Source organism: Simochromis diagramma, unplaced genomic scaffold (genome assembly GCF_900408965.1).
Source record: "Simochromis diagramma unplaced genomic scaffold, fSimDia1.1 OVJJ01000753.1, whole genome shotgun sequence".
NCBI lineage: Eukaryota > Metazoa > Chordata > Actinopteri > Cichliformes > Cichlidae > Simochromis > Simochromis diagramma.
The window spans coordinates 11047840-11061481 of record NW_024387523.1 but is presented as its reverse complement, the minus strand read 5'-3'; the positions used below and the strand labels follow the sequence as shown (position 1 = coordinate 11061481).

Sequence of the window (13642 nt, the reverse complement as noted above, 5' to 3'; positions counted from 1 at the left end):
GTCGTGGAGGAAGGGTTACACTTCCTGAACTACACCCAGTTTTCCAGTAATAGGTCTACTTGAGATTTTCCAGTTTGCACTTCTCACGGGATTACTTGCCAATTCGACCCACAGAGACGACTAGCAGAGAGCGAATAAACACGAAGCAGATACGTGTTAAAAATAATCTGAAACAGACTCTCCATCCAGCAGCCCACGCTCGTCCTCTGTGAGTCTTTATTTTGTCTGAGATTTCTCGGTCGTCTCTCTATTGCCACTGTCCAACTGAACTGCTGGAACAAAGAAGCCTTTCCTCTGATGCTTATCAGGAGCAGAGTGCTGCGTTCAGCACGCCTCTCTGGCCCATTATAGGTTAGTAGGAAGGAACACAAATAGCACATGGATTGATTCACTGTGTTATATTCTCAGACGCATTAAGCAGTTGCCGAGTCTCAGTTTTTTTTCCACCTCCTTTAAACACACACGGCCGTGTGCACACATGCAGATAGACAGATAACCCCCCGCCCCCCGACCCCCTGTAATCATGGTAAGAAAGGCTAAGAGAGAGGACAAATGTGAGCAGGAGGAGGAGGAGAGGAGGAAGACTACTGAGTCACTGAATCAGCTGTCATGGTCAAGGCCAGCAGCTTGATTATCTCTGCAGGAGGTAACAAAGGCCCACTGGTGTGCTGCTTGCTATATTTTTTCTATAGTTTGACCCCTTTTCTTAAGGCTGTGTTTGACTTAGTGACTCTGTGGTTTTTGTCAGTCTGTTGACTTGATTGCTGTTGATGGTGCTGTCTGTCTATTTCTGCGAACTCTTGTTTAGAGAAAGTGTGCAGGCGGTGAAACTCCTCACAGCACAATAGCCATGCAATGAATTCAAATCTTTTAATACTCTTAAAGAGGAACTGTAGTGATTTAGTACCGCACTTCATTAAACAGAGAGACTCACAAGAAAGAGCTTTAACGGAATGTACACAAAAGCGGATGGAATTTCCCAGTAAGACTTGCATAGTACTGGAAACACACTATTCCCAGAAAGCCTTAGATCAGATCTGCCTCTCCAGCATCCTTATCAACTTCTCAAAATTGTAATACAAGCTTAGTCCACATACTCTGTGAAGTCTATGAAGCTTTACATGAGATGACCTGAACAGCTGTATTTTCAGACATTAGGAAGCTTCGTGCTGATGCAAAAATATTCTAACAAGAAGCAAGAAATGTGCCAGTGAAGCTAAAAAAACTGAAATGTTTTAGTTACTTTATTTACCAGGATGTTGTGTTTGTCTCTGACTTCACTACAGTGTGAATGTCTCGCTAGTTTCTCAGTAATTTCTCTCACCAGATTTCAGTTTGCGGCTATTACTGCGTGTGTGCGAGAGAGCAAGCAGGCGGGGCACAGTAGAGCAAGCAGCATGGTAGCAGAGCAGGAGTGCTACTTGAGTTTATGACAACTCGTTAGCCTGCAGCAAACATCCAAGAGGTGTTAATTTGTCGAACAACCAAAGGCGGACAGATGCTGGAAGCTACATAGACCACAAGTAGCTCAGTGTCTGATTTATAGAGGAACCACCTAAGGCCTCAATCACACGGGCTTAGAGATTGGTCAGTGACCATCCGGTCAACCACCGTTCACAAAGGAAAAATTTGTTGGCAAGCGGTAGCTTGAAGCTGCTGGTTTTTGATAGGTGAAATTTGTCGCAAAGAGGATACTGCACTGACAGCCACTTTTCAACTGCTTTGGTTGCTAGCAGGTTCGTGTGATTGCTTGTAGTTTGTATGAAAGATGCCGACTTGTCTGCAAATGCTTGCAAAGTGACAGTGAAACTGTGAGATGTGCGATGCAAAGTGAGACTGACAAACGGAGACCAGAGACTCTCCCATCCCCGCCATCCACTGTTCTTTCTGTATATTTAGGGCTGTGCAGTTTCTATGTCTGGAATGGTGATTGCACAACTTTTACACAGAAGGCTACATTCTCCACTTCTGGTTTGTGAAGCATTCTCAAGTGTCACTACAGCTCTTAAGAGTAAATACCAAGTGTTTACAGACAAGTCGGCATCTTCCACGCAAACTACAGGCAATCTGCTATCAACCAGAGTAATCACAAAGAAGTTTTCAATGCAGCACTCTCTTTGCGATCAATTTCCAGCAACCATTCGCCAACCAGTCAGGGAATAACATTTTTCCCTAGCGACCAGCAGGGAGCAGCAATCAGTCTCGAGGTCTGCGTGACTGAGGCCTAACAAATCCAGGAGGACCAGCTCGTTTCAAAGACAGCAGGGGAGCAATACTTAAGCTAAGTTTTCTTCTGTGCTGAATAACACAAAACAAAACAGAATGACAGAAAACAGCTGTTGTGTGCACGGTCAGCCTAGAAAAAGCAGTTCTGATAACAGGTTCCGTGAACTCATCGCGTATTAAAACAACAACAAAAAAAAATAAAAATCAGAACCTTTAACGAGACTCTCAGAAGTGCTCATTCAAGCCATTGGTCATTTTTGAGATGGTGGCTTGCAGTTTTATATCTTATAAAGTAAGTGCCTTTAAGGGTCTAACTACATTTTATTTCCACAGCTCCTCATGGCTAATGCACTTTCCCCGCTCCCTGTAACATCATTTACATAATCTTACAGTATATATGCGACTGGCATCTTTGGGCCTCCGCACATTAAGTGGCCTTTCTTGCCATCAAAGGCAATTACAGATATGGTGATTCTCAGAAATGTCTTAAATCTGACATGCTGCTAATTGTTATTCAATTTAACATGACTCACTGCCCTCCTAACTGCACTGGATAACTGCTGCATTGCATGAGACTGACTTTTACCTGAGCAGACGTGTCATGGCGTGGCGGCACACATAGTGCATGGGTGTGTTGTGCTGGTACTGCTCTCCATACGATGCGTTTGGGTCCAGACCGTCCCTGAACTGAGGGTTGCCCTCGTACAGCTGCCAGGCCAGGGCCTCGTCACCATTCACAAGGGACTTGCGGAACTTGGTGGCTGTGTTTCCCATCGCTTCGGGCTCGCAAACGGCCACCTAAAACGAAGCTGTGGCCAATGCCTCACTACTCCTCTCTTCCTCCTCCTCCTCTTTCTCCACCCCCCCCCGTACTCCACAGGTCACGACTTAGAGCAACATGGTTCAGCGTTTCCTTCCCTGCAAAGAAGAGAAAGGTGGGAATTGATTAGAGAGAAAATGAAGGTGGAAAGAAGGAATAAGAGCAGATGAAAAAAAAAAGGCAAACAATCGATTGAGTCCATTCATTGATTAGCTTTGTGTTAGATGGACAGATGCCATTTTATAGAAAATAGAAAAGAAAACAGAGGGACAGAAAAAAAAAAGACAGTTGTAAAGAAGCCAGGCCAGAGGGGAAGGTTGATGATATCCAAGCCATTGATTTGTTAGTTGGTTGATGAAAGACACAGTCGATATTACCACAGCTGACCATTCTGGACCATTGTGTCCAGTTAGGTCACTGTTGTAAGATAAAAAATAAAATAAAATAAAAAACTGCATGTCTTCCACTGTTTACATGCTCTTCTGCTACTGAGACTCTGAGAGTGTGTTAAACCATGCAGCACTAACATGTTGGACCCAAACCAGTTTTACTTTGCCCCTCAGCCGCTAAACTACAGAATCACAAGCGTCACAGCTATGGCTGCCCCAGCAGAGCTTACTCTCCCAGCAACAGCTTATAAACCTACTGCAGATTCACAGGTTATCAAAATAAATGTTCATGCCTTTTTAATTTGTCATTTATTAAATTTTCACGGCACATTCCGCACCACATCTCTGTGCATTCATCATTTGTTTGAAGCCAGCTCACCTCCTGCAACTACTTTTCCGAGAATACGTGCTTCTTTTGTGGTTCGGACTCCTTCTGACATTTCTTTGGAGGTGGAGGGACATCACAGTAATTGCTTAAAGGAGCTTGCTTCTTCGACATCTTTAAGAGTTCTAAACAAATGTCTGTCCTCCTCCTGAAAATCTTATGTACGCAAACACGCGTTGCAACTTCTTATCTTGTGCCCGTTTTTTATTTTGACAGCGAATGCGCACCTGCGGACCACTTATGTGCAGCCCTGGTTATTTCGCTTGTCATATTGCAGCTACAGAAATTCTTTTGTCCATGAAACCATAAAGCTGCACTTTCTTTTTGCCTTATAGTCTGATTTGTCATAACTTTTCCGTTTTGTGGTAAGCTTTTCTTTGGCTGTCACTTCTTCACCCTGACCCGTCTAATTTGGCTCAGCAGAACTAAAATATTGTGGCGAGCTCAGACAAGGAGGAGACGGAGGTATCGTTTGGTCTTGCTTCCCGTGAGCTAGCCAGGGAGCACAGCCGTTTATTGACATCTGCAGAAGAACACTGCCGTTAGCTAACTGCTCAGCGCAGCAACAGCACAGCAACAACAACAACACACAGGGCGCCCTCTGACCCCGAAAGGACACACCGTTGCAGCGAGAGGGCGTCACCCGTCACTATGGCAACATAAACAAAACATAACTGTACAAACAGAACCCCGAACAGCCCTGACCCCCTACATTATATATATCCTGCTGCTTTTACACACGCACTCACATAACGCTCAGCGATTCTCTGCGCGATCAACCTCTCACATGTTTAAGCTTGCTGCGGGAGATTTCACTTGTCATGTTTGCATAGTAAGCTAACGATTGATAAGACGATGTCAGAGGAATTGGTGCGCAAATTATCATCACTCACCAATCAGTGCTGTCGCTCTCTATACACAGTTCGCCCGATTGCAAAGTGAAAGCAAAAAACAAGCGCAAATTCAAACGCGATTTCAATATGTCACATATTGACAGTGGCTCACCGATGCCAATGACATAATTACCCAGCTACATTTCCGAAAGAATGCAAAAGCATTGACATATATTTTTCCTTCCTACTATAGGCCGAGGGGCAGGGCAGAGATAGATTTTGGTAGCCTGACTGGAAAAATCGCTAGCCCCAGGACAAGAGAGTTTATTACAGAGAAATGGCTCTTTCCAAAATAAAAGCAATACTATACGCTTCTTCTGGGCTATATTCTCAGCAGCATATTAAACATATCAGGTCCCCATAAGGAGAATCATGTGCTAACGGCTGTCTAAATGACTCGGGTAAAGTTTGTAGCATGCGTGCTTGTTGTTTTTGTCTGCTTCCACTTGTCTTTGCACTAGGATGATGTCGGTGTAAATGTGCAGTCATATTTGTTGTGTTCCCACTAGTGCTGTCAGCGTAAATCTCGTTGAAATGACGTTAACGCCACAACATGGCAAATCTCCATTAACGAGCTACCGCGGATGCCCGTGCATGGGGCTGGACGGCCAACATGTTAACGAGCTACCTGCGCTAACACACTAGCTCCCACCCATGTAATTGAGCATTGCGTGGCACATCCAACATACTGTTTTACTTTAGTCCATGACGCGCTTACCTTCAGGGTCATACCTTACATGAAAACCAAAATAGTTCCAAACGCCAGATCTGAATGAGGGTGGGGGAGGTTCAATTTGCCATGTTGCAAGGAGAAATTTGTCACTACCCGATCCGTACCGGAAACCCGATCGGTACCCCGCATGCGCAAATCTTACGTCACTTCCTCTCTTTGTCAATATTGCGACATTCAATATATTTGAATGATACGGTTAGCGCCCAGTTAGCTCCTAGCATTTCTCAACAGCTCTGCCTCCTTTTCGACTGCCCGGGACATTTAAACAATGGATAATCCGTATACAAAGAAATTCATGCTTTTCTCCTCAACAGAGAGTGTCCCCCGATTGAGCAACAGCGCCGTAAAATAAGAAGAATGGCGCCTAATTACAGAGTTAATAATGCAGACTTTGTAATATCTCACGTGTAGATTCATCAGCCAGATTAAGTGTTTACTGACAATTGACAGTGATAGCGGACATCATCATCACTATTCCAACAATCCTCTCCTCACAGACAAGCATAAACACACTCGACTATCCCTAAATCAGATTTAACACACATTTGTAATGACGATAATTCAGTTTAAAATAGGGTTTATTCGCTCGGTCAGCAGGTGGCGGTATCCTCGTAGTGTACGAGGATACCGCCACCTGCTGAAAAGGAAGTAGAAACCTTTCGCGCATGCGGGGTACCGATCGGGTTTCCGGTACGGATCGGGTAGTGACAAGCTTAACTTCTGTCTGCTAGCTTGCCCTGCGCTCAGTGAATCTGCGTTCGACTACTCCGCCTAGGCTGCACTGTCGAGCGCAGATCCACTGAGCGCTCAACACAGACAGCATCTTCAGAAGGAAAGTTGATAAAATAAATTAAAAATGTTGTATTGTTCGATACATATGCGTACCAAACAGAAAGCACTGTATCGAACGGTTCAATATCGATACGAGTATCGTTGCACCCCTAATATATCCATCTATATATATCTATATCTATCTATATATATCTCAAGCAATATAAGAGATGAGAGATATGGGACACAAACAAACACTCTGTCCTTTCACATATTGTACATTATCTCTGCTTGATGTACTCGTCTTCTCCACCTCTCCTTCTTTCTCTCTCTTACTCACAAACACTTACACAGTTTGGTGTGCCTTTAACACACAGTAATACATGCTGTAATGAGTGGACTGTGTAATGAGTGCATGGGCCTCTGTGTGTATTGCGCTGTTGAGGGTATCATTACAGTCTTCATTCTATAGCCATCTGTCTGGCCTTCACAAAGAGCCTCTTTTTAGCCCGGCTACAGTTGGCCGCTGGCTGGCCGGGCTCTGGAACATTTGAATAACATGGCTGACTGCCTCCTTTTCTTTGCTGTGACAGAAAGGGACACAGACAGGAAAAATACACACTGACAGACCGGTGAATAATAGCCACTGCAAGTTCTCTCGTGATGCACACAGCAGACCGGATCTTGTGTGTGTTTGTGTATATCTGCAGGGAGGTCGTGGAGGGGGTCGTGGGGGGTGGGGGGGTGGGGACTGTAGTTAATAGGTCAGTCTGTCTGTTTGGCTCTGTTTTGTGCATGCTGGTTTACTTCTAGTTCACTTCACATCTCCACATACCTCCCTCTCTGTCTCTCATACTAAATAAGGACAGGAAGTTTGGACATGAAGGAATTTTGGAATTCCAGCGATCACAAGTGCCGCTGTTCACAGTGGGAGCGCAGCTATTGACTTTATTACACATCATTCGATGGTGGGGTGGAACTGAGGCACAGTAAGTGTTCCACTGCTTGTTAACTTGGCACTCATCTGCTAGGCTGAATTTCAGAGGCATGTTTTATGAATCACGCTTGAAAGTCAACAATATTTAGTTAGCCTCATAACACAGAGCTACTCAGAACAGGCCTCTGATACATATGGTCTTCCCCATTTTAGGCAATGCAATAGTTGTGACGTAATGACTCATGAGCTCAAGAATCCTAAACACATGAATCCCGTCAGATGACTCCCACTAACAAGGACTCAGTCATGGTGCTCGAGCTTCTCGGAAACCCAGTCAGCAACACACCCCCATTTAGACCGAATCATGCAAAAAAAGCAATTTATGGTGAAAGTTTGGAAAGAGTCTGCAACTATTGCAACAAAACAAGTAATGGATTGCTCTTTGCTTTCTTTTTTTATAGACAAATGAATCAGTTAATATCAAACAAGATTTAATGTCATTAGGATTTTGACTAGCAGTTATTTTTTACTTATTTATTAGCAGTCTAGTCTCATCCTTAGTCAATAAAATGACAGAAAACTGTTGTTTCAGTGTCATAAATTGTAAGATGACACAAAAAAAGACTGTCCTTACTGACCAGTGATTTATAATAGCATTCATACCAGCAAATCTGAATTTTAGAGAAGACAGAATATGGCAGTGTGTGGCTGAGGGACCAGGTTGTGGATTATTTTTCTGCTGATCCAATAACTGACTAATGATTTGAGATCTAATTACAAAACAGGCATTCAATGCTGGTTTCAGTCAGTCCTGTTAGGCAACAGCTTAAAAGGAAAAACCATACCCTTTTTCCCCTATAGTATGGGGATCAAGTTGCTCGGTTATGTTGGTGGTGGGTTGGATGACAATGCAACCATTTGTAGGGCACACTGGGTCACTGAACAGTTTAATACGCATGAAAATGATAATAATATTATTTAAGTCCAACTGAAACACCTATTAGGAGAAATTTTGGACTGATGCAACAAATTTAGCATTTTCGTGTTTATCAAAGCTGGAGGGCCTTCCCGAGCATTTTACAGCCAACCCCAAAGAGTCCTGAAGCTGTTCTGAAAACACACACACTTTGAGGGTTTCCTTGAATTTGCCAATCTTACGTTCCTCTGATTTTTAGGTTTTACCAGTTATGATGTGCTGCAAACTATTGTGAAAGTAAATTCAAAGAGGATCAAAGCATTTACGTTCAACCTGTCACCATGTCACAAGCCTAATTTAAAGCGATCGCTTTAAATGAAAAACAAAAAACAATCAAACATACATAAAAGATGACAGCCACTGGAGTGTTGCTGCTGTTATCAAAAGTTGCTGTCAGCTGTAACACGTCAGTGGTAAAACCTCAGCCAAACTCTGGGCAATCAAGCCACTCTATAAACTGCTGCGGGACAATGTATGGTCGTTAAAAGGGGCATAAAACTTGTGAGTCAAAGGCAGAAGCTGCGTTACAACATTAATAATAATAAAAATAATACGATAATACAGCGCGACTGACTTCACTAACAGCTGGGCATTTTACCAAAATTAGCTGGGTTGCCGTATATCGGCTAAATATTCAGGTCAGACCTCGTGTGGGTGTCTCCGAAGTGTGTCAGCATGAAATGGAGCACAAAACAAACAGTGGCCGACTTCTCTCTGCATGTTTGTGTCCATGCGGCCCCTCGGTTAAAGCTCCTTTGTTCAACACCCGTACAGTCTGCTTGAATTACTACCCCAACTGGGAAGCGAGTGGTAGGTGTGTAGTTTCTGTAATGCTGCCGAACAAAACGCTTTGCCGGTAGTTTTAACGTTTTCACAGGCTGTGGCGGCGCCGCTGGGAAGCGTTAACACCCAGTGCAGCTTACCTTTCTGCCGTTACCGACGCTAGCAAAGCGTCTATTTTCCTGTCTCAGGTTAACGTTAGCGAGATATGTTAGCCTCAACTACCTACAGCCGGGCAGCATCTCCGTCGCTCTACTTACACGGCCGTCTCACTTGGTCACTACTTCATTCGGAAACTTGCATACATCCAGGGACATTATCCTGTGGCTGTCATTCGCATCCCCGGCTGCGGTTCCGCTGGACCATCCTCTCTGCCACCGGACCCGGTGGGGACAATGATGCTGTTGCCGACAGCGGAGGGGCGAGACTGACTTCTTCGTTCTCTGTGTTGTTGTTGCTGCCAAAGGGAAAAGCGTGTTGCGCATGCGCAGCACTAACTGTCACGCAGAGAGCTTTCACCGGATTGGTCGGCTGTCTGCGCTCGCTGGTTGGTTGGTTAAGGTCAATATCAGTTAAGAAAATAAAAATAATAATAATAATAATAATTTTAAAATGTAATTAAACTTTAAAAATCCGAGAAGAAAATTTAAAAAGAAAAAAGAGAAACAATAACAACATTTATGATGACGTACATGAAGGCATGAGAAATACTTTATTTGTCCCATATTTGGGAAATTCTTTTTGTTTTAGCAGTAACGAAAACAGGAGACCTAGCTGGAGGTGCCAGAGCTGGAAATCCTAAGCCCAAAAGAACATTCATGGGTGTAGTGAAAGAGGACGTGCGAAGGAGTGGTATGAAGGCAGATGATGCTACAGTGGCCCCTACCGGAAGCAGCTGAAATGATGATGATGATGATCATCATCGTCATCATTTGTGTATGTTATTGGTTGCATGTAAATGCCTTTTATCTCTCTGATTTTGTTTATTGACCTACACCACAACTCCAAATGTCTTTTAGTCACTCAGTCTTTTGGTGTCACCAGCTCCAATAGTGCTCTACCAGCAGACCAACAAACTACACTGCATTCTCAGCAACCGAGTGAAAGCCAAGCGCCATCACTTTGCTGCACGTGAGTTTTGGATACAGCCTCTGCATTTGGCCTTCCAGTACAACTTGTAGGTGTGAATGCCTAGGTATTGGACTGCTCCATCAAGTCAACATCTTGTCCCAGGACAGAAACGGGGAATATAGCCATCCTCTTTCAGAAGCAGATGATTACTTCCAGACCACCCCACAAAATCACTCACCAGTGCGCTGTACTAGTAAAAACAACTGAACTGTTATGTTATTTGCCACAAACACTTTGGGGTTAATTCCTTGTGTGAGTTTGACAAATTACCAGTGTGATATATATGAACATAAATGATCATAGGCCAGGAAAGCATTTTTATATCTTTGTCCCCTTACCCTGCACCCTGAGACAATGCACCACATTTTGATTGGCTCAACTTTACAAGTCATCACATGTGAGAAGTGCATCTAACCCTAGTAACACCTCAAAAAGGAACAGGAAATGCACAAGTGTATAAAGAGTTTAATATAAGAGCATAAAATGAAATTTCAACTTCAGTTTTGATATTGAGATATATGATCACACAGTCAAACCTTCAGCCTTTACAGCTTGTGCACATTTATCTATTTAGTTACAAAATGAATATCAAAGATTCCCCCAAAGATTTTGGTGGGATGTGATAACCACAGTTGCAATTTGGGAAATGAACAAGGCGCAACTTATTTATTTGCTTGTTTAATAAAACCTCTCCATAAACATCATAACTTCAGTGTGATACAATATAGAATTACATGCATAGATTGTAACACAAAGTGCAACTAACAAGAAAAAAAACTAGATCAAAGTACTGTTTGATGTAACCACTCTGTGTTTTTGAGCATGCAATGTAGGTACACATGCAGACATATAGTTTGCACACCTCTGTAATTAGTTTATGTTGTGAGAATTTGGGGCCAATCAGAAATCTGCTTGTAAGTGTCTGAGTCATTCTGACCCATGAGCAGTGAAACGGTATCACGGCATTGTTAAAACTCCTGTTTTAATATATCAGCATCACATGTTTCACGTTTTTCATGTGAAACCTTTGTCTGCTAAACGTAACAAATACATGTGGTGAGAAAAAAAAGCATCAGATGAGTGGAATGATGACGCAATACCGATAAACCACCCATCCATACATCCATACATCTTCTTTCGCTTATCCGGGGCTGGGTGGCAGCAGCAGCCAAAGCAAAGAAGCCCACCTCCTCCAGCTTATCTGGGGGAACACCAAGGTGTTCCCAGGCCAGCCGAGAGATATAATCTCTCCAGCGTGTCCTGGGTTTGCCCCCAGCCTCCTCCCTCCTGATAAACCAATTCAAGTAAAAGTACAGTAACTACAATTTTTGGATTATACCTCAAGACATCACACCAAACAAACCAAGAAAATAATCAGGACACACCTTCAGGTTGCACAAAGCCCAAAATAAACACACAACAGTGATGAAATCTTATTATTGCTAATGAAGGTTTTCATATTCCTTATTATTATCAATAACTTAGATAATTATGAATAAACCAGCTCATTAAGGAAACTTTTGTGTGTAAACTAGAAAAGAAAGATCTCAAGAAAACAGCAAACAGACTGCCACTCTCTTTACACCTCGCTGTTGCACACACACACACACACACACACACACACACACACACACACACACACACACACACACACACACACACACACACACTACTTATCATTTTGATCATCCTGACAGCACAAGCCAAAACAACAGGCCTCACACAGGGTTTTTTCGTGGGGTTTGGACCTCCGTCTCGTAGCGCCTGAGTCACCTTCTTCATTCTTATCCTCCTCTCCATAGCAGTTCTTCCGGATTTCAGAAAACAATCTGAGCAGAGCCTCTTTCGCCTCTTCCTTGTAAAAACCGGGGAGATGAAAATTATCGTCTTGGCATCGCCGGCAGGCTTGTCCAAAAGGCCGCATGGTCACCGCCCCCTTACCGCCTCTCAGCCGATAACGGAACAAAAGCACCACACGCACCGAAGGCCAGATCCTCCTGCAGGATGCACACTGAAAACTGTGGGAGAAATTATGACTATAGACTCTGGTCAATGGTGATTTTTCAGGTTAGTAACTCTGTCTGTGTCCCATCAATGCTTTGAACTGATGTTTTTCAGTTTCAGATTGCCACGTCAGCGGAAAGCTTTAGTAATGATTCGCTGGGTCAATCATACCATGCTAATCGTCAGAGTCATAATAAAGCAAGATAACTGTTCAATTATCGCTGTAACTAAATTGCAGAACCTGTTTCCCCCACAGAATAGCATTGTTTTAATACCGTCCACTGCTGCTCCCTGTCACACAATAACCTCGACAGGTGACCCACCTGCTCCCATGAACATGAATAAGGTGGAGACGGAAAAAGCACAAGACAATCTTTCAATTTATACCCACTACCTGAAAAACGATTGATGCCTTTTTCTTTCCAGCATAGTTTCTACTATTATTATTACTACATACAGTGTAAGGTAAATATGATTTTATTAAATTAAACATACTTTCCATAAGCGCAGTGGGAGAAGACCTTCCAGCCTCTCTTATTTTCCTTCTTGGATAATTTGTCTGTCTGTTTGTAGCTGAAGGTGAGCGACCATGGCTCTCCATAGTCCAGCCCATTATCCCCACAGAAGAGCTCCTCAAAGGTGTGTGCCCACAAGGAAGGAGCCCAAGCTGGACAAAGAGGAGAGGGAAGGACGTTAGGCTTATGCTATACAGGCAAATCACTCTTTTATTTGTCATTACAAGAACACAGGAAACTCTTTTAAACGCCTTGATCAAAACAAATATGCAATGCATTAATTACAAATCAATCAGCCATATACGCGTTTAATAAAGAAACAAATAGTAGGCTGGTGTGTTACCTGTATATCTCGATAGTCTGATACATAAAGTCTGATATTTGGAGACCTTCTGGGAGACGAAATGAAACTTTGACATGAGACAGAGTTTGACTTGTGAATGCTGCTCTGCAGGCAGCCTCTGTTTATTTATGCGTGATGTGTGGAAAACGAAACTTAGAATTCACGTTCCGTCTAGCGACTTGTGCTGCTAGTGTGAGATAGTGCACATCTTGAACTCATACCAACTAAATACACGGCCAGTATTGCAGATACCAAACTTATAAAGGTTTATGTTAGGGAGAGCAGTGTGATCGTGATCTATGAGATGAATCATCAGCGGTTTTCCAAATTCTGAACACATTTTAATGATCTCTAAATCACCGTAACTTTTACCTTCATACTATATGAGATTATTTCTTGAGTCTATGAAAGGGCTGTGACAGTGGGCTCTGTCTCTGTGCCGAGAGTCTGGGCCATGTCTGGGGGATTTCCTTCCTCCTCTCTGCATTTATTTTTGCTGCTTGTTCCGGGTGAAAAGTCTTTGCATGCAGTTACTTTATCTGGGAGAATTTGCAAGACTGACTCTATAGCCTGCAGTTTAGTATGACTCAGGCTGTACCTTGGTTTGCCATGCTGTTAGAATTTGGGAGCATTCATAAGCTTCCCTGACAGCTAAAACTGACCATTGTTACTTCTATGGCATGTACGTTTTAGTATAATACCAGCATTTCTGGTTTCATGTTTTTACTTGTATCTGGTA

At 43.1% G+C, this 13642-nt stretch overlaps 2 protein-coding genes across 6 annotated transcripts in view; both read right to left on the bottom strand.

Annotated features, from left to right (window-relative positions):
• Window positions 1-9280, bottom strand: part of LOC120726702 (ankyrin repeat and IBR domain-containing protein 1-like) — a 27732-nt gene extending 18452 nt beyond the window's left edge. For all 4 annotated transcript variants that reach the window (XM_040020493.1, XM_040020495.1, XM_040020496.1 and 1 more), the window contains exons 1-2: window positions 9171-9280; window positions 2813-3144 (exon numbers count right to left, since the gene is read on the bottom strand). In XM_040020493.1, the coding sequence (XP_039876427.1) occupies window positions 2813-3000 (188 nt within the window). In that variant the 5' untranslated portion in view covers window positions 3001-3144; window positions 9171-9280. The remainder of the gene's footprint in view (window positions 1-2812; window positions 3145-9170) is intronic.
• LOC120726703 (receptor-transporting protein 3-like) lies at window positions 6725-13642 on the bottom strand. 2 transcript variants are annotated; one of them, XM_040020498.1, is made up of 4 exons: window positions 12904-13642; window positions 12541-12712; window positions 11983-12059; window positions 10492-11892 (listed from the first exon to the last, which is right to left on the bottom strand). In XM_040020498.1, exons 1-4 carry the CDS (start codon window positions 12977-12979, stop codon window positions 11711-11713), a joined length of 507 nt encoding a protein of 168 aa, XP_039876432.1. In that variant the 5' UTR covers window positions 12980-13642; the 3' UTR covers window positions 10492-11710. The 2 variants fall into 2 exon arrangements, with proteins under 2 accessions (XP_039876431.1, XP_039876432.1); XM_040020497.1 differs by having other exon boundaries at window positions 6725-12059.

Coding starts and splice junctions, on each gene's coding strand:
- LOC120726703 (XM_040020497.1), bottom strand. CDS start 12,979: ATGTCAAAGTTTCATTTCGTCTCCCAGAAGGTCTCCAAATATCAGACT. Junction 12,713..12,903: donor CAGACTATCGAGATATACAG/GTAACACACCAG, acceptor CTCTTTGTCCAG/CTTGGGCTCCTTCCTTGTGG. Junction 12,060..12,540: donor TCCCACTGCGCTTATGGAAA/GTATGTTTAATT, acceptor TTTCTCCCACAG/TTTTCAGTGTGCATCCTGCA.